This window comes from Podarcis gaigeae (genome assembly GCF_964106915.1).
Source record: "Podarcis gaigeae genome assembly, chromosome: 18".
Lineage (NCBI taxonomy): Eukaryota > Metazoa > Chordata > Lepidosauria > Squamata > Lacertidae > Podarcis > Podarcis gaigeae.
The window spans coordinates 8,163,283-8,189,549 of record NC_139696.1 but is presented as its reverse complement, the minus strand read 5'-3'; the positions used below and the strand labels follow the sequence as shown (position 1 = coordinate 8,189,549).

Sequence of the window (26,267 nt, the reverse complement as noted above, 5' to 3'; positions counted from 1 at the left end):
GGGGGATACGAGGAAGTCACTTAACAATGTTTCTAAGTTTGGTTTAAATAAGGTTGAGATTTATGTTTGTTTGTCTATTTGTTTGTTTAATTTTTTTTGGAAAATCAATTAAAAAAATTGGGGGAAAAGAACCTCCAATGACAGGGGCAGTCTACCTCTCAGCAACCAAAGGGAGTTGTGTGTATGTAAGCAAGTCTTTTCATGCCCTGCTGCTTGTCAGTGCTCTTAGGCTGGACACTGTCAGAAACAATCCACTGGGCAGATGAGGTACTGGTCTGATCAATCAATGCACAACAGAATAATTTTTTTGGGGGGTGGGGGTTGGAATGGTTGAATGCAGATAGAATGGGAAGTGGGAAGAGGGTCTGGAAAGGCAGTGTGCTATTGGGTGGGGAGGTGGGGGGGGGGGCTGGCGTTCCAGATCTCTGTTTCCAAGAATCAGCCATGCCTTTGGGCTGTGCAAAGTCTCTAAGCTGCGTTGTGTATACAGAATCATAGAGCTGAATAGTCCAATGTAGGAATAACCCTCTGCAATGCATATATATATATATATATGTATATATATATATGTATATCTACACACACACATACACACACACACACAGAGACACGTGTATCAGTTGCATACTGTTTGATTTGTTCCCCTGAAGAGAGAACTCTTCTGCAATAATATTTTGCTTGCATCTTCTTGGGTTAGCAAGTTCACACACACACTCATACACGCTGGAAACATCGGCTATCTGCAGAACAGTAAAAAATAAAATAAAATTCAAGTCTGTAGCTGGAGGCAGTGTTGTAACCCTTATCAATAGGTTCCTTTCCTTTTCCTTGCTTCTTCTATTTTTTTAAACAGTTAGCCCTCCATTTGATCAGGAATATTTGGCTGTTGAGGAAGGGGGCGAGGAGGAGAGCCTCCCCCCCCTCGCCCCGCTGCGCTCTTTCCTCTTTCCGTTTCGGCGCAGCCACGAAAATGCCGCCGGAAGGCACTTCTTCTACCTGCCCTCATCCGCGGAGCCTTCTTCAAAGACGCGCCCCAGTATCCCTTCCCCTGGCCCTTCGTCCGCACTCTGTTCCGGACGCCAAGGCGGAAACAGCTTCTCCTTTTGCACCCAGCAGAGCTCTTGGGGGGAAAAGACCCAGGCCCTTTCTAATGCCATTTGAGGATCAGGCACTATCTGTCGTCTCGCATCGACTCACCCGCCGTAGAAAGGAAGAAAAATTTGGTCCTGTGGTTTTTCTTTTTCTCTTCTTCTTTCGAACGTTTTAAAAAAAATAGAGTTGCTGTAATATATATTTATATATCCTTATATATATATATATCTTTCTCTTTCTCTCTCTCTTCTATTTATATACACAACACGGTTTAAATTAGAAAGCCAGCTCTTAAAACGATGCAACCAAGTTCTTCAGGTTGGTCCATTGGCTAACTGGGGGCAGCTGTCCGTGGTGCTGAATCCCCCCCTCATATGAACACCCTGTGAATCCTTTCAGGAGGACGTTGTGAAAGGTGTTGCTGGATGTTGGCTGGGTTTGTATGTTGTCGTCGGCTTCCCCCTGCCCCCCACTCCGCCCAAGGAAGGTGGGGAATTGTTCGGGAGGGGGGAATCCCTTCTTTAAAACGAAAGAACGAAATCAACTGGAAGAGGGAGTGCTTAACTTCACCTAAAGGAGAAGAAGAGAGAGAGAGAGGTTGGACTGCAAGGTTGCCAAAGTCACGCACCTGTCATCCCCCCCATATGATAAAATACAGCATGATCGCATTGTGCATGGGGGGGGGGCGTGCGCGATCAGATCAGATCAGGGATCGAAACCGTTAGAGGCTGCAAGCACTTAAAATATTTTCGTGCCCCATGCATATATAATTCAAAATATAAAATAATAATAAACAGTGAAGTGAAATTTTATTTTTTCAAAATGAAATGAAGCCTACGGTAAGATGGAAGGTGATGCTTATTTTTGTATACTTCCACTTTATTCGAATTTTTCTTTCCCCTCCTCCTTTTTCTAAAAGCCTTTGATCAGATCCTCAAAACTAATCTGGCATCTATACCTAGTGGAGATCAGGCCCCCAGCCTGCCTAAATAATAATAATAAAATTTATTTATACCCTGCCCTCCTCAGCCAAGACCGGGCTCAAGGCAGCTAACACCAGGTAAAAACAATTGATTAAAATACAACTTAAAAACAAGATTAAGTACAACATTAAAATGCAGCCTTTTTCAGTAGAAACTCCAATCAAAAACTTTTTGGGGATGAAAACGTCAAATCTTCACCAAGGCCAACTATCCAGACTGGTCCTAGGTGGGCCAGAAAAAAGCCAGGAAAGTCCTCAAATAGGAGTTCCATCACAGAAGGAGAAAGGAAAAAGGAAAGAGGGGGAGGGGATCAAGTTGATTCCAAGCCAAAGGCCAGGCGGAACAACTCTTGTTGCATGGTGGTCGTATTGGGGTTTTTGGATAGATTCCAACAGAGAAAATGAACGCTCAGCCGAGCAACTGGTGAGAATTAATGTTAAAAATCCGGAAAAGGAATATTTTTTGAGGTACTTCCCTTGATGCTCTAAGCATGTACCATATTTTTCGCTCTAGAAGACGCACCAGACCACAAGACGCACCTAGTTTTTGGAGGAGGAAAACAAGAAAAAAATTATTCTGAATCTCAGAAGCCAGAACAGCAAGAGGGATCGCTGCGCAGTGAAAGCAGCAATCCCTCTTGCTGTTCTGGCTTCTGGGATAGCTGCGCAGCCTGCATTCGCTCCATAAGACGCACACACATTTCCCTTTACTTTTTAGGAGGGAAAAAGTGAGTCTTATAGAGCAAAAAATACGGTATTTATTTTGCTTATTGGTTCATCCAGTCCTGGTTCAAATCCAAGGGGTCCAAACCCCTGGAGGTGCCCCATGGCTGGCGGGTGAGAAAGAGAGAGAGTATCCCCACTACTTTCAGAGGAAGACTTGCCCAAACGCTGCAATTCTTCCTCCGAGGGGAGTTCTTTCAGTCCCTTGTATCGCTTTGGTTCCCCCTTTTGCTGGAGCTTTCCGGACTCCGTGACATCCTTGCATTTACGTACTGCGGGACTGCAGTCTCCATCGCAGGGACGCACAGTTCAGTAGGGGTGGCTGGCGTCCTTAGGCCGCTTCAATTGCACCTTCAATCTTTTCATCCCGATCTGGAACCCATTCATAGCCTGGATGGCTGTCTGGGCACTGGATGGGTTGTCGAAACTCACAAAGCCTGAATAAAAGGGGGAGGCAAAGATGCGACATGATACGATAATCTTTATTGTCATTGTCCCATACAAGAACAACGAAATTGGAAAAATCCTAATCAGACATACAAAAACCAACACGCCTGCTATCCCAGCTATCCCAGCCTGGTTAACCCCTAAAAACTCTGATACCCCATAATTAAATACAATATACTCCCATAGAGACTACCTTAAAAAGGTAAAGGGTTGGCGCCATCGCCGAATGGCGGACTCCCTCCGAGGGTTGGGTCCCGCCGCACCGGCGACGTGGGGACCCTTAAAAACCATGGGCGCGGAAGCCCATGGACCTGGTGACTCGGCGGGCATCGTTTGCGTCCCCCCGACCCGCGAAGGAGCCTTTTAAAAGGCTACGGAGCGGGGGACAGGGGGTGGTGTGGTGCTATGAGTCCTCTGCTTCCCCTGCCGAGCGAAGCCGCATGCCATTCGACGGAGAGCGCTGACTTCTTCTATTGAAAATTTGGACTAAAAATAATAACCCGTGAGTAATTGGGAAATCGGATTTAAAAGGAAAAAAATTTTTTTGATTCGGAACGAGCGGGGGAGGTGCAAAAAGGAAGTCCGTCTCCCCCCTGTTGTAGATGATTTAAAGCAAGGATCTGACAACTAAGGTCGAGAGAAGAGTCCGTTTTTAATGATAAAAGTTATTAATTTCACGATGGGAAATTACAAGATTGTGCTGGAGGAGAAAAGTGGATTGTGAGAGCTAAAATGCAGCCCCCCGGGAACCGGGAGTGATCCGTGAGAGAGCCTGGTGAGGAGATATAGAGATTTTGACAGCTGTCAAAGTAGCTGTCAAAGTTGGAGAATAAAAAGAGAACTTTGTTACGATGACTTTGCTGGTCAGATTCGTTACAATTTGGATATAAATTGTTGAAAACAAGGGATAACAAGTTAGTTTGACTTTTGGGTGTGATCTGGAAGTAAACTAAGTTACCATAATCCCTCTAGAGGTGGTTTTGGGATATTACAAGAATGGTTGTAAGTGGAAAAATACTCATGGAATTGAACAGGACTTTTTATCTCCTGGGAAAGCTGCAAAAACAAAACATTATTTTGTCTACAGAGGTCTCTACATTAAAGGAGACAATAGATATATCTATTGAAGAATGGAAGGGACTTGACGCAAGTTTTTGTTCCTGAATAAATAAAGCCTCTGTAGAGGAACTAGAAGCTTTTGGAATTAGAATGTTTTTGCAGCGGAACAGGAAAAGAAACCTGAGGAAAGTGAGGAAAGAGAACAAGAATTGGACTAAGCTGGAAGTTGGAACACTTGGGACATTCAGACCTAAAAGGACTAAGAAACAGAATTTGAGTTTTATTCTTAAATATAGAGGTCTGGATGGAAGAAAAATGGACCTTGTTGAGATAGAGCTTTTCCAAGATTGGATGTTTGAAACTAAAGACTACCAAAAAGACGGCAAAGACTACCAAAAAGACGGCAAAGTGGAGCTGAGAGAGATTTGGACATGGATGTGGGGTCTCCAGGCTGACAGCAGATAGATTGATGGACATTGGGGATCGAAACCGGGAAAGGGGGGAAGGAAATTCGGAATCCAAAGGGTGTAAAATTATATTCTGAAGTTTGTTTTCTTTCTTTCTTTCTTTTTTTATTTCGTTCTGTTGTGTGTACTAAAGAGGGGAATTCGTGGAAGGGAACCGGGGTCGATCTTAGGGGGGGGGGGAAATTTTAAGTTGAAGGACGGTGTAAAATAAAGGGAAAGTGGTTATATAAGATGAATTAAATTGAATATTGGGCTAATTATAATAAGTTTAAAATTTGGGGTAAGAACTTGTGGAACTAATCTACTGGAAATGGAATACAAGAGGGGGTGGGGTGGGGAAGTCCTGGAAAGATGTTAATGAAAGTAAGGCCTTAAATGCAAATGTTTCTTTTTCTTCTTTTTTCTTTCATGTTTTGGTTGGAAATTTTAATAAATATGATTTTTTTTTTAAAAAAAAGGTAAAGGAACCCCTGACCGTTAGGTCCAGTCATGACCGATTCTGGGGTTGTGGCGCTCATCTTGCTTTACTGGCTGAGGGAGCCGGCGTACAGCTTCCGGGTCATGTGGCCAGCAGGACTAAGCCACTTCTGGCGAACCAGAGCAGCACACGGAAATGCCGTTTACCTTCCTGCCGGAGCGGTACCTACTTGCACTTTGACATGCTTTCGAACTGCTAGGTTGGCAGGAGCAGGGACCGAGCAACGGGAGCTTACCCCGTCGCAGGGATTCGAACCGCCGACCTTCTGATCAGCAAGCCCTAGGCTCTGTGGTTTAACCCACAGCGCCACCTGCATCCCTAGAGACTATCTTACACTGCGTTTAAAACCAAAATCGCATTTGGATAGAAACTGTTTCTCAGGTGGCTAGTCCTAGTCTTTATAACCCTGTACCTTCTTCCAGAAGGCAGAAGCTGAAAGAGATCATTTCAGGAGTGCGCACTCTCCTGCGCTATCTCTGCCGCTTTCTTATGGCACCTGGAAGCATAGATTTGATCCAAGGTGGGAAGAGTACACCCAATTATTCCTTCCACAGTCTTTACAACCCTGGACAGCACTGTTTTCCCCCTGACCGCGCAGCTCCCAAACCACACACACAGACCATAAGTTAATGCACTCTCCACAGTACAATGGTAAAATGCCATCAACAGGTCCTTTGAGAGATTATTTTTCCGGGTCAGGTTTGCTGACGAGACTAAAACACTCAGGGTTGTTAAAACAAAAGGAGATTGCAAAGGACCTCTCCAGACTGAGGGCTTCAAATTGCCTGTCCTGTACCTGCCCCTCTTCCCTCCCTCCCTCGATTGCTCACCGAAACATTTGCTCTGGTTTGTTGCGCGGTCCATGAAAACTTTGGAGGAGATGATGTTCCCGAAGGGAAGGAACATCTGCATGAGTTCATTGTCGCCAAACTCCTGGGGGAGGTGGTAGATGAAAAGGTTGCATCCTTCGGGGCCTGCGGTTAAAGAGGCAGCATGGCATAGTGGTTAGAGCATCAGACTAGGAGCAGGGAGGCCTTGGGTTCAAATCCCCCCATTCAGCAATGAAACACCCTTGTGTGACTATGAGCCTGTTGCATTATTTGGCTTGTATCCCACTAAGTGGGGGTGGGGGGGTGGGGAAAACCTCTGGCCACCATGAAGGAATCCAAGTGGTCCTCCTGCAAGCACTTTCCACCAAACTGAAGGAATGGGTTTCCCAAATCTAAAAACCTGACTGTGCAGTCAATCTGAAACGGGCCCCCAAATCCCATTTTTCCTTCTCCAAGGGTGCATTAGCTAAAAACCCTTAACTTGAGCTCTTGAGCAAATGTATAACAAAAACACAGCTGTATAAACAAAGCTCTCTCCTTTATCAGTCCGTGACGCCTAATGAATGGCCTTGCCAGTTCCAAAGTGGAGCAGGGATGACACATTTGGGTCTTATCTTACATCCTGACCACACTGACGCACAGACCTTGTCAGCCCCCCGGGAACGGCGCCAGGAGTGCTCTTAGAGTTGGTGACCTTCTTACCCCAAGATAAGGAATACAGGAACAGGAACACCCTTTTATGGTCAAGAGTACAGGAGCAGGAACATCTGTGCTGTGATGTCAACTTGCGTGTATGAGCTAACGTGGCTGGATTCCTGGGGAAGGGGGGAGAGGGTGCCTGGAGGATATATATATTGTATGCAATTTCTCTTGTTATTGTGCTTGCTGTGAACTGATTCACGCAGTGCCTTCTGCTATCCGGAGAGCAGAATAAACTCTTTGTCTGAACCATATCTCGGTGTCATTTGACTCCTTCCTCCCTGTTCTGGGAGCAACGCTCACCCTACCAATCGGTAAAGTCTAATAAGGCTACAAAACTATGCCCTCTCATCAGCAGAAGACGACTTACCTTCTCGTTGCTGCTGCTGGATTATTGGAAGGGGCTGAGGGATGGGCTGAGTGACTGGGGTGATGGTGGTGGCTGGGTAGACAGCTGGGCAGGGAAAGAGAGGGGAGACAGAGCATTCATTTGATTATTTTTCATGTACAGTGGTGCCCCGCAAGACGAATGCCTCGCAAGACGAAAAACTCACTAGACGAAAGGGTTTTCCGTTTTTCGAGGTGCTTCGCAAGACAAATTTCCCTATGGGCTTGCTTCGCAAGACGAAAACATCTTGCGAGTTCTTGCGAGTTTTTTCCCTTTTTTCCCCTTTTTCTAAGCTGCTAAGCCACTAATAGCCGCTAAGCCACTAAGCAAGACGATTTTCCCTATGGGCTTGCTTCGCAAGACGAAAACGTCTTGCGAGTTTTTTCCCTTTCCCCCCCTTTTTCTAAGCTGCTAAGCCACTAATAGCCGCTAAGCCACTAAGCCGCTAATAGCGCTAATCCGCTAAGCCACTAATAGCCGTGCTTCGCAAGACGAAAAAACCGCAAGACAAAGAGACTCGCGGAACGAATTAATTTCATCTTGCGAGGCACCACTGTATTTTGGTTTCTCAAAACATATTTTTCTTTCTTCAAATTTCGTTGACCGGAAATCAAAATGCGAAATGCCTCAAATCAGAGCAAAACGCCGTCACTAAATTCAGCCTGATACTATATACAGTTTGCATTTAAAAAAAACACACAAACAAATAAAATAATCAAATTAAGGGAAGGAAAAATCAACAAATAAAGCTACTAACATACAGATTCAAGTTAGAATTTCAGGTCACCGCAATACAAATATCTATCTGTGTCCATTTTGCTCATGGAAAGTCCATATAGCTCTGCAATCTTATATACTTCACACACAGAACTTGACTTTGTGTGCATTCAGGTGGGCTACTAGTTTAAGAACTGAGTCAAACTCTACTGTATGTATATCAGTTTTAAAGCATGAAACTCTTAATCTCAGGGTTTTGGGTTTGAGCAAAAGATCGCAGGGGGTTGGACCAGATGATATTCGTGATCCCTTCCAGCTCTACGATTCTATTCTAAGTACAGTGGTAATTTGCTTTACAAACATAATCCGTTCCGGAGGTCCGTTTGCAAACCTGTTATTGCCTCGAGAGCGAAAGGGCAAGACCCCCCCACTGGTCTTTTCAAATGCTTTATTATTGGTGCAAAAACATTTACAGTGCAGAACGTCTCAATTCCATGTCTTACTCAGTCACTAGCAGAATCTGAGAGTGGGTGGTCCTTAAACTTTCCCCAGCAGAGTAGTCTCATGACCCCCCAGCCGACACCTCCTGTGATGGCCTGGGAATCCGATTCAGAGGCTGAACCGGAGGAATCCCAGCCTGCACAGGAGTCCCCGCCTCCAGGGCCGGCTGAGCTGGGGCAGGGCCTTGATTCTGAAGCGACTGCACCTGTGCCGGATCCTCAGGAGCAGGCACCAGGTGAATCCACTGTGGCTCCAGAGGTGGTTGAGGACTCAGTGTCTACAGGTGAGTCTCCCCCTGGGCCCAGTAACCCTTCAGCCTCTCCTGAACTGCAGAGGCTCAGGGCAGAGATGCGAAGGGAACTGGTTTCTCCCAGGAGGAGTGCTTGCCTTAAGGCCAAGAGAGGCGGGTCTCCTGGGGGCCGGGACTGCCCCTGGTCTCAGAGAAGATAAAGGCCAGTCAGCCCGGTCCCAGGTTGCGGGAGCAACGTCGTTGTTGAGTACCTGTTCCTGTTCCTGCCCGGACCCAGACCTGACCCTCCAGTGTTCCTGTCCCCGCCCGGCTTCCGGCTTCGGACCTCGCCCCGCTCCTTGTGGACTGATTCCAGGCTAGTGACCCAGGACCGGACTTTGACTACGCCAACAGTAACCTTCCCCCCGGGACCAGCACACTTCCCCTCTCTGCGCGTAAACCTACTGCGCAGAGAGGGCGTGGCTAAAGGGGGGCCTGCCTCCCTCCGCGCTTTGTTCATGCTCGGTGCTGTGGCTCTCCCTTGCATCCTCCGGACCCTGCATCCCTTCCCCACTGGAGGCGGGGCTTCCCTCCTCCGCGGAGGAAGTGCTGCTTCTCACAATCTTTGGAGGCTCCCTGTAACCCAGCTGCCCTTTCACCTCTCGCCTCTGAGCTGATGGCAGTTCCCTGACAAAACCAAAACAGGTTGTAACCCAAGGTGCACTTTCGCCAATGGGGCCTCCCCCCCAAAATTGTTTGTAATAAAAAAAAAGGTGGACAGTTGTGTCAGGTGCTGGTGGTAGTGGTTGCTCGCGAGTAACCAGGCAGGACTCCAACCTGTCTTTTACAGGTTTTATTTATTTACAGAGCATAACCACAAAGTTCATGTCACTTGCAGATTCCGGGAGTGGCCCCTTCCGGTTGTTGGAAATTCAAGCCCTTCTCATGAGAAGCTGGCAGCAGTCCAGGCACCCGGCTTGATTCCCTGTTGACCTCCCTGGCTGCATTCCCCAGCAGACGCAGGCAAGGTCTCGATCGGCGATTCTTCTCAAACGTGAGAAGAACACACCCCTCTTTCCTGCCTCCCCCAGGCAGGGGAAAGAGATAGACAGAAACGTATTTACATGCTTTTATTTCTGTCTTTGCAGCGTTACAAAAAACATGACTGCTCTCTCCATACTCCAGCAGTGTTGTGACAAAAACTCCCTGTACATCCTGTATAGCTCATATTACACTCTGAGGTAATTCCGGTGCTGCGTACTGTGAAATGACTGCCCCTCTGTTTCCCACAGCAGTCCCAACATTCCCATCATGTTTACACTTCAAGCTAGGACTTTGCAGCTGCATTGCTTCATTATCGTAACACCGGTTCCCCCCTCCCCCAGCATAAGAACTTAGACACCCCAAATCTTCGCCTCCCCTCCTTACGTTTCACCCCTCTGCGAAAGCTGGGCGATGGAAACGGCATGTGTGCCTCCTGGCCAGACGGGCTAGGTGAGGCGCTTGGGCTCTCAGCAGCATCTTTGAGCCCTCCCTTCGCTTGGCGGCCCCCTTCCTTCTCTTCTCCACTGGAGGTGTGGTTTTCCCCACTGCAGGACAAGGAGCTGCTCCTCAGAAGTGTCAGTCGCTCCCTGTATCCCCCTGCCTCCCTCCCCTGTTCCGTTGGCAGTCCCCTGACAGGTTGCAATCCAAAAAAAGGTTGCAAACCGGGACACACACTTCCGGGTTTGACATGTTTGTAATCCAAAACGTATGCAAACCAAGACGTATGCAAACCAAGGTACCACTGTAATTCTGTAAGTTTTCAAAAGCAGTGAGCTTAAGGTGAGTCGTTCTACATATTTTGAAACTGCCCTTCATCCTTGCTGTCCCCTCTGGCCCTGATCAATGCCATACGCAAATCTTGAAATTAGAATATAATCTATAACGCTTCCGCCAGCCTTAGAAAAATGTGTGTATTCCCCAGGTCAAGTTCCACTCTCATGCACACGGTACCTGCATACTGCTGGACTCCGGTGAAGGCTGGGTGCATAGTCTCTGCTACCGATGGGTTCTGGGCTAAAAGAGGAGAGATCTTATTTTATTTTTCTAAAGGAACGGACCTGTTGAGAAGAAGGGAAGTCCTAAAATGTGAACGAGCCAAAAAATAATAATGAATTGGAGTTGGGAGTGGAAATTGGGAGTTGCAACAGCATTTTGAACCATTGCTCAAAACAGACATCAGAACGAAACAGCCAGCAACCAACTCAGAACCTTGAGTACTAGAATGAGCAGGTTTACTGAAGATGGTAGTCGGGAGAGATGAGAGTTGGAGTCCACCATCATCTGGGAGGAGCATAGGCTGCCCATCCGTATCCTCCTCTCTGTGCCTGTTTCCCACACCCCACTTTTCCCCTTTCCTACCTGTGTAGGGAAGAAGCCCATTCGTATAAACGGCCTCCAAGGTGGGATGGCTGCTAGGGATGGGGACCACTCCTGCGAAGCTGTTGGTGATGGGGGCCACCAGTCCCGGGATGGCAGTCGTGCCCAAGAGAGGAGGCGAGTGTAACCCTGCAGATCAGAGGCAGAAAAGCGGGTGGGCGTAACTTTCCTTTTAACAACAACAACAATCTTTATTACGGTCCAGAGACCCAACAAATCGTTACAAAGCAATACACAATTCAGACAGCCTACCTCCAGGTTAAACAAGCATTTTGTTCAGAATTTGGGATCATTGGTTCTTGCAACCACCGATAAAAACTTGGCCACTGCTAATGTTCTAGCATTTGTCCAGTCTTCCAATAGGAACCTGAGCCTCTGATTTTCCCGGGAAAGGTACCAGCAAGGGTAATATCAGTTCAGCCCTGGCTTGCTCATATTTTGCACAGTGCAACAAAATATGTTTTATGGGATCGATGTCTTGAGCACACGAGCAAAGCCTGTGCTGGTAGGGTATACTCCTCTCAACACTGCAGAAGGAAAGATGTTTAGTCTGGCTTTGGTGAAAAGCCTTCGATAGTTTGGTACTGTCAGGTTTTTAATGTAAGATGTTAACTTAAAGACATGCCCATATTGTACCCTTTTAACAGCTCTGGGGACAGCATTGAAGGCTGCCCCTCCGTGCATCCAGATGTGCCTTTCCCCCTCAGAAGCATCCTTACACCAGGTGCTTGGTCGTCTACTGTCTACACTGAGCGGCGTCTTTTGCGCATGCTTTTCAACCGGGGCCATCAGGAATCAAACCTGGGACTGTTGTTGTTGTTCAGTCGTTTAATTGTGTCCAACCCTTCGTGACCCCTTGGACCAGAGCACGCCAGGCACTCCTGTCTTCCACTGCCTCCCGCAGTTTGGTCAAACCCATGCTGGTAGCTTCGAGAACACTGTCCAACCATCTCGTCCTCTGTCCTCCCCTTCTCCTTGCGCCCTCCATCTTTCCCAACATCAGGGTCTTTCCCAGGGAGTCTTCTCTTCTCATGAGGTGGTCAAAGTCTTGGAGCCTCAGCTTCAGGATCTGTCCTTCCAGTGAGCAGTCGGGGCTGATTTCCTTCAGAATGGAGAGGTTTGATCTTCTTGCAGTCCATGGGACTCTCAAGAGTCTCCTCCAGCACCAGAATTCAAAAGGATCAATTCTTCGGCGATCAGCCTTCTTGATGGTCCAGCTCTCACTTCCATACATCACTACTGGGAAAATCATAGCTTTTACTATACGGACCTTTGTTGGCAAGGTGATGTCTGCCATCAAGGTTGTGCCATCTGCATATCTGAGGTTGTTGATATTTCTTCCGGCAATCTTAATTCCGGCTTGGGATTCATGCAGCCCTGCCTTTCACACGTTGAATTCTGCATATAAGTTAAATAAGCAGGGAGACAATATGCAGCCTTGCCGTACTCCTTTCCCAATTTTGAACCAATCAGTTGTTCCATATCCAGTTCTGACTGTAGCTTCTTGTCCCACATAGAGATTTCTCAGGAAACAGATGAGGTGATCAGGCACTCCCATTTCTTTAAGAACTTGCCATATAAGAACCTGGGACTATCTGCATGCAAAAACAGATACTCTTCCCACAAAACTAGCTCTCCAGGGAGAGAAAAAGGGAGAGGAGCTGCCTTGTACCAGGTCAGAACATTTACCTGTCTGAAGTCCTGCATTCTCTACCACGCATGGCAGAAAATATAAAATTAACCGGCAATCCGCCTCCATCTGGATTGTGGAAAATACAGTGGTACCTCGGGTGACATACACTTCCGGTTGCATATGCTTCAGGTTACACACTCCGCTAACCCAGAAATAGTGCTACAGGTTAAGAACTTTGCTTCAGGATAAGAACAGAAATCTGGCTCCGGCGGCGCAGCAGCAGCAGGAGGCCCCATTAGCTAAAGTGTTGCTTCAGGTTAAGAACAGTCCCAGGTTAAGAACGGACCTCCAGAACAAATTAAGTACTTAACCCGAGGCACCACTGTAATGTAGGAGTGCAAATATCCAGAGTGTTGGAATACTATGAGGAATTATAAAATATGCATCAAGCCATTGTGTCCGCTATGAAAGCATGGCGTTGACTGGGTTCGATTCATTGACAATAATTTCTGATCAAATCCCACAACCCTCTGCATCTCTGGCCATTTCCTCTATTGTCCATTTCTCTCCCTTCACAAGTCACGTACGCAGCCCAGTTGCCAGTTGCTGCATCAGGCATCCTGGGTCATAAAGATGATAGTTAGCTTTGATGTAGTTTAATCTTTAGATACCTGAAGGAGCGTCTCCACCCCCATCATTCTGCCCGGACGCTGAGGTCCAGCGCCGAGGACCTTCTGGCGGTTCCCTCATTGCGAGAAGCAAAGCTACAGGGAGCCAGGCAGAGGGCCTTCTCGGTAGTGGCGCCCACCCTGTGGAACGCCCTCCCATCAGATGTCAAAGCGATAAACAACTACCTGACATTCAGAAGACATCTTAAGGCAGCCCTGTTCAGGGAAGTTTTTAACGTGTGATATTTTACTGTATTTTTGGTTTCTATGGAAGCCGCCCAGAGTGGCTGGGGAGGCCCAGCCAGATGGGCGGGGTATAAATAAATTATTATTATTATTATTATTATTATTATTATTATTATTATTATTATTATTATTATTATTATCATCATCATCTTAGGGCCAGGAAGAGGGTTCACAAGAATATGGTAAATACTACCCATCCTTCCTTCCTTTATTGCTTGTTTATGACCTCCAGGTTTGCTGAACGCATTCCTCCTTTTTAGTCCTGTTTTAATTACCCCAGAAGTATGCATGCTTAAATTAGCTTTTTTGTAGTTTGTAGTTTTGTAGTCCCCACATGGGTTTTTTTGAAATGCTCAGAGGAAATCAGATTGGCTCTTACGTACACTGTGTAAAAAGTTCTTTTGTGAATAAAACGACCTGGGCCGAGGGGTGGACAGGAATTATTATAATACACACTCCTCCCAGAGTCTTGCTGGTTCAAGCCTCTGTGTGTATTTTATTATCAGAGTCCAATCCTTCCTTTACTTTGGGAACGCCTCAAATATTAAAGTTTGTTGGATCGAAGTCAGTGCTGGTCATATAGTGGAGAACTACAAACCTACTAAATTTGGCTTGGATCTATCATTAGGCCAGCCCTATCATTAGGCAGCTGGGGCTGAGGGAGGGGAGCAGCGTACTGTAATGGAATTTTAAGGTCATATATATAATAAATGTTCATAAATGTACCAATGTCTGGAGAAGCACAGGAAGACCTCCTTGAAACTATTTTGACTCTCTGAAACCATTTTGACTCCCAAGCTGACCAAATGTTTCTCTGCAAGGAGGGAGGGGGTGAGGGAACCTTCCCATTGTCTCAGGAATTAAGTAATCACCATTTCAAAAGGACTACCAGGAAAGGCAATCAGATAAGGCATTATCAGAAAACCTGGCAGACAGGAAAAACAACAACACACTCAAATTTCTGTTGTAGACCACCTTTTCTGTGATGTGGATATGATGTTTGTGGGGGGTGGTCTTGGGCTACACCCCTTCTGTGATGTATGTATGATGAATGGAGGGGTGGTCTTGAGCTCCAGGGTGGGGAATTTAAAATGTCTATATAAGGGCAGGCACACCTTTGTTTGCGGCCCTCCTCCTTTCCTGCGTGTGAGGGGAGCACCCTGTTGCAACAGTTTTAATAAAGATCAGGCTTACTAGCTGCTTTGCTTCTCCATATTCTCTGGCTGGCCTCTGTTATTTTCTCCTACCAATAGGGAACCCATGTAAGGACTCTATATGGATACCCCATCAGGGAAGAAGAAGAAGAAGAAGAAGAAGAAGAAGAAGAAGAAGAAGAAGAAGAAGAAGAAGAAGAAGAAGAAGAAGAAGAAGAAGAAGAGTTTGGATTTGATACCCCGCCTTTCACTCCCCTTCAGGAGTCTCAAAGCGGCTAACAATCTCCTTTCCCTTCCTCCCCCACAACAAACACTCTGTGAGGTGAGTGGGGCTGAGAGACTTCAGAGAAGTGTGACTGGCCCAAGGTCACCCAGCAGCTGCATGTGGAGGAGCGGAGACGCGAACCCGGTTCCCCAGATTACGAGACTACCGCTCTTAACCACTACACCACACTGGCTCTCCAGAAGAAGGGCAGATTTTGTTTACAACAGTACAAAGGGGAAAATCTCATTGGCTGCTCTGTCCCCTTTTCCCTCTGGCTTGCCCAGGAGGCAGGGTGGCCCCCAGGCTGGGAAAACTTCCCCACCCCTGATACCAAGGATACGCACCTGAGGTTTGTGCAACAGGAGTGGCTGGCAAGCCATTTAGGCTGACGGTGCCGATTTGCTGGATGTGGCAGGGGGAGAAGGTGAGGCTTGGGCTGACGAAGCTTCCATGAGATGCCGAGAGGACGGTCTGCTGCTGCATCAGCTGAGAAAAGAAAAGGAAAATGTAGGGAAGTCTCCAGTGTGTAAGTGAAGTCATGTCTACTGGGAAACACCATTGAAAAAGCCTGCAAACACACTCTAAATCTGAACCAGGCTTCCTCAGCCTCAGCCCTCCAGATGTTTTGAGACTACAGTTCCCATCATCCCTGACCACTGGTCCTGCTAGCTAGGGATCATGGGAGTTGTAGGCAAAAAAACATCTGGAGCAGGGATCCCCAAACTCGGCCCTCCAGCTGTTTTGGGACTACAACTCCCATCAGCCCTAGCTAACAGGACCAGTGGTCAGGGATGATGGGAACTGTAGTCCCAAAACAGCTGGAGGGCCAAGTTTGGGGACGCCTGATCTGGAGGGCTGAGGTTGAGGAAGCCTGCTCTAAACCTCTTTAAACCCTTTAGAAAACCAAAACTCCACCGCAATAGCTCCCTCTAAACCTCCTTGTTCAAACTTTCCATAGGCCAGTGCAAAGGCTCCTGGGATTGCACGACGCTGTTTTTGCACCATTTTCACGCCTTTGGGGTGCCGTTTTTGCCCCTTTATGTGCCACTTCCTGGTTGGTGTCGTGCCTTAAAGTAAAGTAAAGGTAAAGGGACCCCTGACCATTAGGTCCAGTCGTGGCTGACTCTGGGGTTGCGGTGCTCATCTTGCTTTATTGGCCCAGCGAGTCGGCGTACAGCTTCCGGGTCATGTGGCCAGCATGACTAAGCCGCTTCTGGCTAACCAGAGCAGTGCACGGAAACGGCGTTTACCTTCCCGCCGGAGTGGTACCTATTTATCTACTTGCACTTTGGCGTGCTTTCAAACTGCTGGGTTGGCAGGAGCAGGGACAGAGCAACGGGAGCTCACCCCATCACGGGGATTTGAACTGCCGACCTTCTGATCGGCAAATCCTAGGCTCTGTGATTTAACCCACAGCGCCACCCGCGTCCTGCCTTGAGAGTGTGCAAATAACAATCCGCAGCAACGGTACCACAGAGAGAGATCTATCAATGGCTCGGCTGGGCCTCTACAGCTGAAGGCTGCAAGGCGTCTTTGACTTCCTTCCCCTCTTTCTGCAGTTCCTTAAATTTATTCTTTCATATATTCTGCATATCCAGATTAACTTAATTTGCTCATGCGTTCATCTACTTTAAATCTATACTCATAAAACTGCAAGTTATTAACAATAATCCTGCCAATGTTTTAATCTGTTTACAATTTATCTGCAAATTTTCAATAAACCATTTCCATTCTTTTATAAAGAATTTGTTATCTTGATTTTTTATTCTTCCGGTAAGTTTCTGCATATTTCATAAGCTTTTGTATCCATTCTTCCTTTGCTGGGACTTCTACTTCTTTCCATTTTGGGGCAAGTAACATTCTTGCTGCTGTAGTAGCGTACATAAATAAATACAACTTAGGTAGTGCTGTCCCTATAATCCCCAAAAGAAAAGCTTCTGGATTTGTTTGTTTTTAATAAAAGTTATCTTTTTCAATTCATTATATATCATTTCCTAGTAAGCTTTAACCCAGTAAGCTACAAGACCACCACATATGATAAAAAGAACCTTCCTTCGCTTTGCAAAATTTGTTTGATTTAGATTTATACATTTTTTGACAGTTTACTTGGTGTTAGATACCAACGATATATCATTTTCTCTTAGAAGAAGAAGGGTTTGGATTTGATATCCCGCTTTATCGCTACCCGAAGGAGTCCCAAAGCGGCTCACATTCTCCTTTCCCTTCCTGCCCCACAACAAACACTCTGTGAGGTGAGTGGGGCTGAGAGACTTCAGAGAAGTGTGACTAGCCCAGGTCACCCAGCAGCTGCAGGTGGAGGAGCGGAGACGCGAACCCGGTTCACCAGATTACCAGTCCACCGTTCTTAACCACTACACCACACTGGCTCTTAGACCAGGGCTCAACAAACTTTGTCAGCAGGGGGCCAATCCACTGTCCCTCAGACATTGTGGAGGGCCAGACTATATATATATATATATATATATATATATATATATATTTGAACGAATTCCTATGCCCCACAAATAACGCAGAGATGCATTTGAAATAAAAGGACACATTCTACTTATGTAAAAACACACTGATTCCCGGACCATCCACGGGCCGGATTGAGAAGGCGATTGGGCCTGATCCGACCCCCGGGCCTTAGTTTGCCTACCCGTCCACCATTTCTCAACCTGTGAGTCCCCAGATGTTGTTGAACTACAACTCCCATCCCCCCTAGCTAGCAAGGCCAGAGCTCAGGGATGATGGGAGTTGTAGTCCAACAACATGTGGGGACCCACAGGTTGAGAACCGTTGTCTTAGACCATAAAGGTAAAGGTAAAGGGACCCCTGGCCATTAGGTCCAGTCGTGGCCAACTCTGGGGTTGCGGCGCTCATCTCGCTTTATTGGCCGAGGGAGCCGGCGTACAGCTTCCGGGTCAAGTGGCCAGCAGGACTAAGCCGCTTCTGGCGAACCAGAGCAGCGCACGGAAACGCCGTTTACCTTACCGCCAGAGCTGTACCTATTTATCTACTTGCACATGACGTGCTTTCGAACTGCTAGGTTGGCATAACATGCTGCAAATTTTATATCCCGATTCCACAATCCTTCCCATGTTGCTCTTCTTCCGTTCTTACGGCCGTGTCGTGACGGGTGCCCTACTGAACGCAGGCACGCAGAAACATGCACCCCGAATTCACACCCCCGCCTTCCCTCCTTCTGCTGCCTCATGTCCAGGCAGATACTCACAGCCTGAGCATATGTGCTGTACGGGGTGAAGGGCAGCGCAAAGGAAGGCGTGAGAATCCCCAGTTGCCCCACCATCTGCTGCATGCGCCGGAGGGTCCGCTCTTTGTCCGTGTCGGCAAATTTCACCACAAGGCTGGAGGAAGCGCCCTAGTTTGCAGGAGGAAAGGCACAGGCGTCAGACTCTTTAGCCATGACTCTAGCATTACGGGGTGGGGGTTGGACTAGATGACCCTGGGGTACCCTCTAACTCTGCAGTTCTATGGTTCCATCACTGGCCTGAGATTGGCTGCGGGGAGCCTCCTCCTGCCTGCCACTCCTCTCTAGCACAGCGGCAGCCAAGGAGGACTGGACACGACTCCCTGCAGAGCTGCTGCCAGTCCGTGCAGACAACAGCAGCCAGGGAGGACCAGCAATTTAACACTGCACAGGGCAGTTCCTGTAGGGATATCGCGGAGTGGGCAGTGGGGTCCGGAGGGAGCACACTTCCCCACCAGCAGGCAGCCACAATCTCCCTGCACACGTGACCTTGGGGTGCAGGGGCAAACCCGCCCCCAGACAAGCCACAGCTGTGTGTACATTGTTCCACCTCTGCCTGACCTTTCGCGATCTCAGCAGTTTGCGGTGTCCTGTCTGTAAGTTTTCCCCTGAGACCTTTTGTCTCCTATGTCATACACTGTGCAAGGGGAAAATGATGCTGTGGAACAGGTGCCAAAATAACTTTGTACCACCCCACAATTTCGGGACGGAAGATGTGCAAAGGTCAAAGCCCAAAAAAGTATTTGGCTAGCTTGCATGTTTGTCTCAATAAAAGGAGGCTCCACAGGAATGGTGGTAGCTCGCTCGCTCGCTTCAGACCACCTGTGCGCAGCTCACATAATGATCAACACCTGTCTTGGGCCTTCACTTCAAGTTCCTATTTAAATCAGCCCTTTATTCCAAATCATGTGGACTGGAGTCTTGTTTTTGGCAAGCGCAGCTCGGTGGCCAATCTGGTTAGAGCTGTCCAGAACCCTACAAAGCCCCACTGACAGTCATTAACGGTTCCTTCCCCCCCCCAACCCCCCCAACCCTCCCTGTTAAAACCTGCCTGGAAAGAGAGAGATGTAAAGAAATTGAGGGTAGCCAAAGAAGGAAGAGACAGAATAAAAATCTGATCGGAGCAGCATCTGAGAGCCTCGCCAGGCCGAAATGAATGTGAATGTTTACTTAATCCCACCTTCCCTCCCAGGAACTCAAGGCGAGATAAACTGTTCTCCCCGGCCTCATTTTATCCTTACAACAACCCTGAGAGGTAGGTTCGGGTTGTGAGAGGCTGCGACTAGTCATCCCTATGAGCTGCGTGGGGATTCGAATTCGGCTCTCCCAGCGGTCCAGCACCGCTACAACCACAAAATTGGCCACATAATCCCAAACCCATAACAGTTCAGAAAGCAAAATTTAGTGGATGAATTGGTTCGATTAAATAACTTTAAAAAAATAATAATGCTACCGGTTAATTAGGCAACTTGGAAAAAAGTTTATTTTTAAGCACAATAAATGTAGGTGGCAGCCATCATCTTTAAAAAGGCATTTCGGAACCACCACCCACCCTGAGCAAGAGAGGAGTTCTAAGATGGAGCTGGCTGTAATGCAGATTATTTTTAATTATTGCATGCACATCCCACCGTTTCCTGCAAGGGCTTCAAGGAAATGGTGTCTCCCTCCTTCCTCATTTCATTCCCACAACGACCCTGTGAGGTAGGTTAGGCTGAGAGGCCGTGACCTACCCCCAAGGGTCACTGAGTGAGGATTTGAACCCACGTCCTTGTCCAATGCTCTAACCCAGCCTTTCTCAAGCTTGGGTCCCCAGGAGTTGTTGCAATACAACTCCCATCAGGACCAGTGGTCAGGGATGATGGGACTTGTGGTCCTGCAGCATCAAGATTGAGAAAGGCTACTCTAAACACTGCCTGTGGCCTTTGAATACGTTCTTTTATTACAAAGCGAGAGACCAGGACAGACACGGCCTGGACTACAACTCCCATAAGCCCCAGAAAAGCAGGGCCAAGGGGAAGCGGAGCGTGGCACAGTGAGGTCTCCTTCATCGGATGGGAGCCCTATAGGTTCTGACAGTAAGAGCTGTTTGACAGTGGAATTTGCTGCCAAGGAGTGTGGTGGAGTCTCCTTCTTTGGAGGTCTTTAAGCAGAGGCTTGACAACCATATGTCAGGAGTGCTCTGATGGTGTTTCCTGCTTGGCAGGGGGTTGGACTCGATGGCCCTTGGGGTCTCTTCCAACTCTCGGATTCTATGATTCTAGGTTGGCCTCCATTTGTCTCAAGAGACTATTGAGGGTGCCTATGGTGTGTGTGATCTGGGACGCGGGTGGCGCTGTGGGTAAAAGCCTCAGCGCCTAGGGCTTGCCAATCGAAAGGTCGGCGGTTCGAATCCCCGTGGCGGGGTGCGCTCCCGTTGCTCGGTCCCAGTGCCTGCCAACCTAGCAGTTCGAAAGCACCCTCGGGTGCAAGTAGATAAATAGGGACCGCTTACTAGCGGGAAGGTAAACGGCGTTTCCGTGTGCGGCTCTGGCTCGCCAGAGCAGCGATGTCACGCTGGCCACGTGACCCGGAAGTGTCTCCGGACAGCGCTGGCCCCTGGCCTCTTGAGTGAGATGGGCGCACAACCCCAGAGTCTGTCAAGACTGGCCCGTACAGGCAGGGGTACCTTTACCTTTACCTTTATGGTGTGTGTGTGTGTGTGTGTGTGTGTGTGTGTGTGTGTGAAGTCCAAACGCTGTGTTAGCAGCACTGAAGCGACCGCCCCAGGGCCCAAGCCTGGGCAGCATGTCTGGATGTGCTGGGCTCGGGAGTAACCCATGAAACGCGGTCCAGGACCGTTCCAGAATCCGAAGGTTCCGCTGGGAGTCAGTCCGACAGGGCCAAGGCAGGAAACCAGGCAAGGGCAGGTGCAGGATCTAGCACACAGCAATGTTGCTCCCGCAACCTGGGGCGGGGACCGACAACCTTTTGTCTTTGTCGGGGTAACGGCTGGTCCTGATCCCCCGGCGACTCACCTCCCTGTTTAACCCGAAGGCGAGCACTCCTCCTGCAAGTACTCAGGTCTCTCCTTCTCTCAGACCTGAGTCTCTGCAGCTCGGGAGATGTCGGTGGGTTACTAGACCCAGAGGCTGCCTCAGCCTCCCCTGACCCAACTGGTAGTGGAGCAGCTGTAAGCGATGGCCCAGCTGAAGGCAGCGAGGTCATCCCCACATCTGGAGCCAGGGCAGGCTCAGGCCCCTGACTCGGCCCAGCTGGTGCTTGTTGCAGGGGAACCTGTGCAGACTGGGACTCTTCAGGATCAGGCCCCAGACTAGGTGCAGCTGCCGCCCGAGGCAAAGGATCCGGTGCGGACTAAGACTCCTCTGGCTCCAAGTCCAAGTCCGAGTCCCAGGCCATCACATTGGAGGTCCTGGGCTGCCCAGACGACAAGAGCTCCATCTCGGTCTCACGGTGATGGTTCAAAGGAAAGCAGAGCAAGAACCTTGGGACCAGCTTGGCTGCAGGAGTTTCTGGAAGGAGGTGTACAAGGCACCATCCAGCCGCCTTAGGGATTTCACTCTGGTTTTGTGGAGAGTTTACAAGTGTCCCTATTTTCCAGGGACAGTCCTGAATTTACAGAAGCCACCTTTGGTTTCTGATTTGGTGCCGCTTTTTCTTGGGACGTCCCTATTTTCATTGGAGAAATGTTGGAGGGGATGGAGTTATGCGACCCCTGAGCCAAGGAGATAAGTAACTATAGAGGTAAATGGTTGAATTCTGGTGCTGGAGGAGACTCTTGAGAGTCCCATGGACTGCAAGAAGATCAAACTTATCCGTTCTGAAGGAAATCAGCCCTGAGTGCTCACTGGAAGGACAGATCCTGAAGCTGAGGCTCCAAGACTTTGGCCACCTCATGAGAAGAGAAGACTCCCTGGAAAAGACCCTGATGTTGGGAAAGATGGAGGGCACAAGGAGAAGGGGACGACAGAGGACAAGATGGTTGGACAGTGTTGTCGAAGCGACCAACATGAGTTTGACCAAACTGCGGGAGGCAGTGGAAGACAGGAGTGCCTGGCGTGCTCTGGTCCAGGGGGTCACGAAGAGGCGGACATGACTAAACGACTAAACAACAACAACAACACCAGGGTACAAAGGTAAATGGTAAAGGACCCCTGGATGGTTAAGTCCAGTCAAAGGCAACTACGGGGTTGTGGCGCTCATCTTGCTTTCAGGCCAAGGGAGCTGGCGTTGGTCCACAGACAGCTTTCTGGGTCGTGTGGCCAGCAGGACTAAACTGCTTCTGATGCAACGGGAAACCAGAGCGCACGGATACGCCGTTTACCCTCCCGCTGCAACAGTACCTATTTATTTACTTGCACTGGTGTGATTTTGAGCTACTAGGTTGGCAGGAGCTGGGACAGAGCAACGCGAGCTCACTCTGTCGCGGGGATTTGAACCACCAACCTTCCAATCGGCAAGCCCAAGAGGCTCAGTGCTTTAGACCACAGCGCCACCTGTACCCCACTGTAAGTAAGCCTTTAGAAGAAAAGCCTGTATAGGGAAGTTTTTAAGTGCTTAATGGGATGTGGTAATAATAATAATAATAATAATAATAATAATAATGATGATGATGGAATAGGACATTCCTATTTTTATTAGAGAAATGGTGGAGGACATGTGCTCCTGAATCTGTTCTTCTCTCAAACACGTCCCGTAAGATGGGGGGGGGGGGGTTGGATCAGAGTTTTCCTTCTCCCAGATGGGCTCCTTTCTCTTGTGTCTGCTTAGGTCTTCCTTCACCACCACAAAGTCATGCAGCAGCCCAAACTTTAATCTGGGTGGAATCTACACACATATTTTAAAAAAAATGCTGCAAAAACGCTTTTTTTAAAAAAAAAGTTTTGAAAAATAAATTGAATTTTGCATAGCTCCCTGTCGCCACCTAGTGTTACATTTGTACATTGCACTTAAAACGCTTTATTTGCAGCTGTATAGCTGAGTCCTTGGATAGGGCAGCACTGGTACCCCCACAAACCTCCCACACGGATCCGCCATATCGTGACTCGTTTTCCCATCGGCTGTTCCCCTCTGGAGGATTTCGACTCGCTTTGGGCAAATGGTCGGTTGCGACGCTGGCTCACACCCCAAAGGAACCCGACCACCCACCCCAAATTCTGACGGTACCTTACTCACAGGCATAGTTTGGCTGCCATGAAGGGCGTGGATCGCTGCCTGGGCCTCCGTGTGAGAGGAGAATTTAACAAAGGCACAGCCTGGAGGGCATCGGAGGAGACAGAGAGAGACAGAAGAGGAGGACAGAAAGGAAAGCTGCAAGTGAGAACAGAGCTGGAGGAAAGTATAGTTTATGGAACATTGCCCTGTTCAAATGGGAGAGAAGAATCCCATGGGCCCCTCATTGTGCAAAATTCCCATGGCTCCCCACCCTACTTAATTTCCCATGGACCCCTCTCTGTGCAAAATTCCCATGGCCCCCCCCTGCCCTACTTAATTTCCCATGGCCTCCATTCATGCCAGGAGCAACTCCACACTACAAGCAAGCATATGGCATGACTTTTGAGCCATAGTCGACCTTCCAGCAACACAAAGCTTATAAGTTTTTCCACAGAGAGAGAGAGAGAGAGAGAGAGAGAGAGAGAGAGAGAGAGAGAGTGAAGGAAGAGTTATTATCACAGTTCAAATACAAGGTGCGGTTTTGAGGGCCCTGGGGGCCACATTGGGTTCTCCAGCCCGAGGTCCCCAACTCTTTTCACACACCATAATAACATGCAACCCTGCACAGCACATCAAGAAGGTGTTTTCCCCCTCTTTTACATTAGCCGATAGCCTTGCTGAAGGTGTAAGAGCACTGCCACCGATTATTTATTACAATGGCTCTCCAAAACTCGCCAATCAAACCTGGCAAGGCATAAACGCAAAAGCAAGAGGCTAGTCCTCAAGGTGAATGCCTTTTTGCTATTGTTTTCCCCCCGTGAGAGATGCTGTGAGGCACCCGAGTTCAAAGAATGTAATAATAATAATAATTAATAATAATGCAGCCTGAGGACAGCCAATTCCCCGAGTTCTCTGCGGAGTGCTTTGGGAGTGAAACCAGTTTCAAAACGGATTGAATTTGCAAGCAACTGTTCCCTTTGAGAAGAGGTCAAGTCTGTTCTTGAAGCGGCAGCTCAGCTAGTAGAGCACAAGACTCTTAATCTTAGGGTGGTGGGTTCGAAACCCACATGGGGCAAAAGATTCATCCCCCATCCTAGATGGACGGAGGACCAGAGACTGACCTTTGCTGTTGCCGTCCGGCCCTCTGAGCACTGTGCATTCGTCAATGACGCCAAAAGGTTCAAAGAGGCGCAGTATGTCTTCTTCCGATTGCTGCTTGTTCAACATTCCCACAAAGAGCTTCCTGTCCCCTAGAGGGGGAAAAAGAAAAGAAAACCACAGAACCATCAACTTTCTGTGGGTCTCTCAGGATGGAGGGGGGAAAGATGGGACAATCCACTACCCTAAGGAACCCCAAAGATACGAGTTTTGCAAAGGTGTTGTCATTCTCTTTATCTCTGGGTCTTGGGTTCAAGCTCTCTATATTCTGAAGGGGGAGATCATAGAATCATAGAGTTGGAAGAGACCACAAAGGCCATCGAGTCCAACCCCCTGCCAAGCAGGAAACACCATCAGAGCACTCCTGACATCTGGTTGTCAAGCCTCTGCTTAAAGACCTCCAAAGAAGGAGACTCCACCACACTCCTTGGCAGCAAATTCCACTGTCGAACAGCTCTTACTGTCAGGAAGTTCTTCCTAATGTTTAGGTGGAATCTTCTTTCTTGTAGTTTGGATCCATTGCTCCGTGTCCGCTTCTCTGGAGCAGCAGAAAACAACCTTTCTCCCTCCTCTATGTGACATCCTTTTATATATTTGAGCATGGCTATCATATCACCCCTTAACCTCCTCTTCTCCAGGCTAAACATGCCCAGCTCCCTTAGCCGTTCCTCATAAGGCATCGTTTCCAGGCCTTGGACCATTTTGGTTGCCCTCCTCTGGACCCGTTCCAGTTTGTCAGTGTCCTTCTTGAACTGTGGTGCCCAGAACTGGACACAGTACTCCAGGTGAGGTCTGACCAGAGCAGAATACAGTGGCACTATTACTTCCCTTGATCTAGATGCTATACTCCTATTGATGCAGATCCCTAGTCCCCTGTATAGAACGACAGTTTCCAAGGGGGAAAGGCAGGGACACAACAATCATGGACATTTCGCAGCATTAATGATGAGATTTTGCAGCAACTACGAAGCCACACAATGTCTGCGCCTGTTTTTAAAATTGCGGGTGTTTCTGGCGCTTATCGATTTGAAGGTATGTTTCAAAGGGCATGGCACAAAAGGTTGTGATATCTCAGAAACCAGAAGGATGGCTTCAGTGTCCCTTCCTTAGGGTTGCCATACGTTCATTCAGAGCTAGAATATGGCAGTCTGAAACAGCGTCCAGGCGGCAATTGCTGTAATGTCTTGGAAAATGAAGATGTATTGGCAAATGTCCTAGACAATATTTGTGTCCGGACTTTCACTTTTTGAAATATGGCAGTCCTACCCTTCCTACATAGGGGATGCGGGTGACACTGTGGTCTAAACCACAGAGCCTAGGGCTTGCCGATCAGAAGGTCGGAGGTTCGAATCCCCGCAATGACGGGGTGAGCTCCCGTTGCTCGGTCCCTGCTCCTGCCAACCTAGCAGTTTGAAAGCACCTCAAAGTGCAAGTAGATAAATAGGCACCGCTCCAGCGGAAAGGTAAACAGCATTTCCGTGCACTGCTCTGGTTTGCCAGAAGCGGCTTAGTCCTGCTGGCCACATGACCCGGAAGCTGTACGCCGGCTCCCTCGGCCAATAAAGCGAGATGAGCGCCACAACCCCAGAGTCGGCCACGACTGGACCTAATGGTCAGGACCTAATGGTCCCTTTCCCTTCACCCTTCCTACGATTACCAGAAACAGAGGTAAAAAGGGAAAGGTAAAG

At 48.3% G+C, this 26,267-nt stretch overlaps 1 protein-coding gene across 2 annotated transcripts in view; it reads right to left on the bottom strand.

Moving 5' to 3' along the window:
* CELF5 (CUGBP Elav-like family member 5) overlaps positions 1 to 26,267 on the bottom strand; it is a 79,899-nt gene continuing 53,632 nt past the window's right edge. For both annotated transcript variants that reach the window (XM_083720536.1, XM_083720537.1), the window contains exons 4-13: positions 24,543 to 24,671; positions 23,443 to 23,522; positions 18,235 to 18,381; positions 15,344 to 15,485; positions 11,016 to 11,162; positions 10,608 to 10,670; positions 7,148 to 7,231; positions 6,079 to 6,222; positions 3,071 to 3,234; positions 1 to 1,662 (exon numbers count right to left, since the gene is read on the bottom strand). In XM_083720536.1, the coding sequence (XP_083576662.1) occupies positions 3,107 to 3,234; positions 6,079 to 6,222; positions 7,148 to 7,231; positions 10,608 to 10,670; positions 11,016 to 11,162; positions 15,344 to 15,485; positions 18,235 to 18,381; positions 23,443 to 23,522; positions 24,543 to 24,671 (1,064 nt within the window). In that variant the 3' untranslated portion in view covers positions 1 to 1,662; positions 3,071 to 3,106. The remainder of the gene's footprint in view (positions 1,663 to 3,070; positions 3,235 to 6,078; positions 6,223 to 7,147; positions 7,232 to 10,607; positions 10,671 to 11,015; positions 11,163 to 15,343; positions 15,486 to 18,234; positions 18,382 to 23,442; positions 23,523 to 24,542; positions 24,672 to 26,267) is intronic.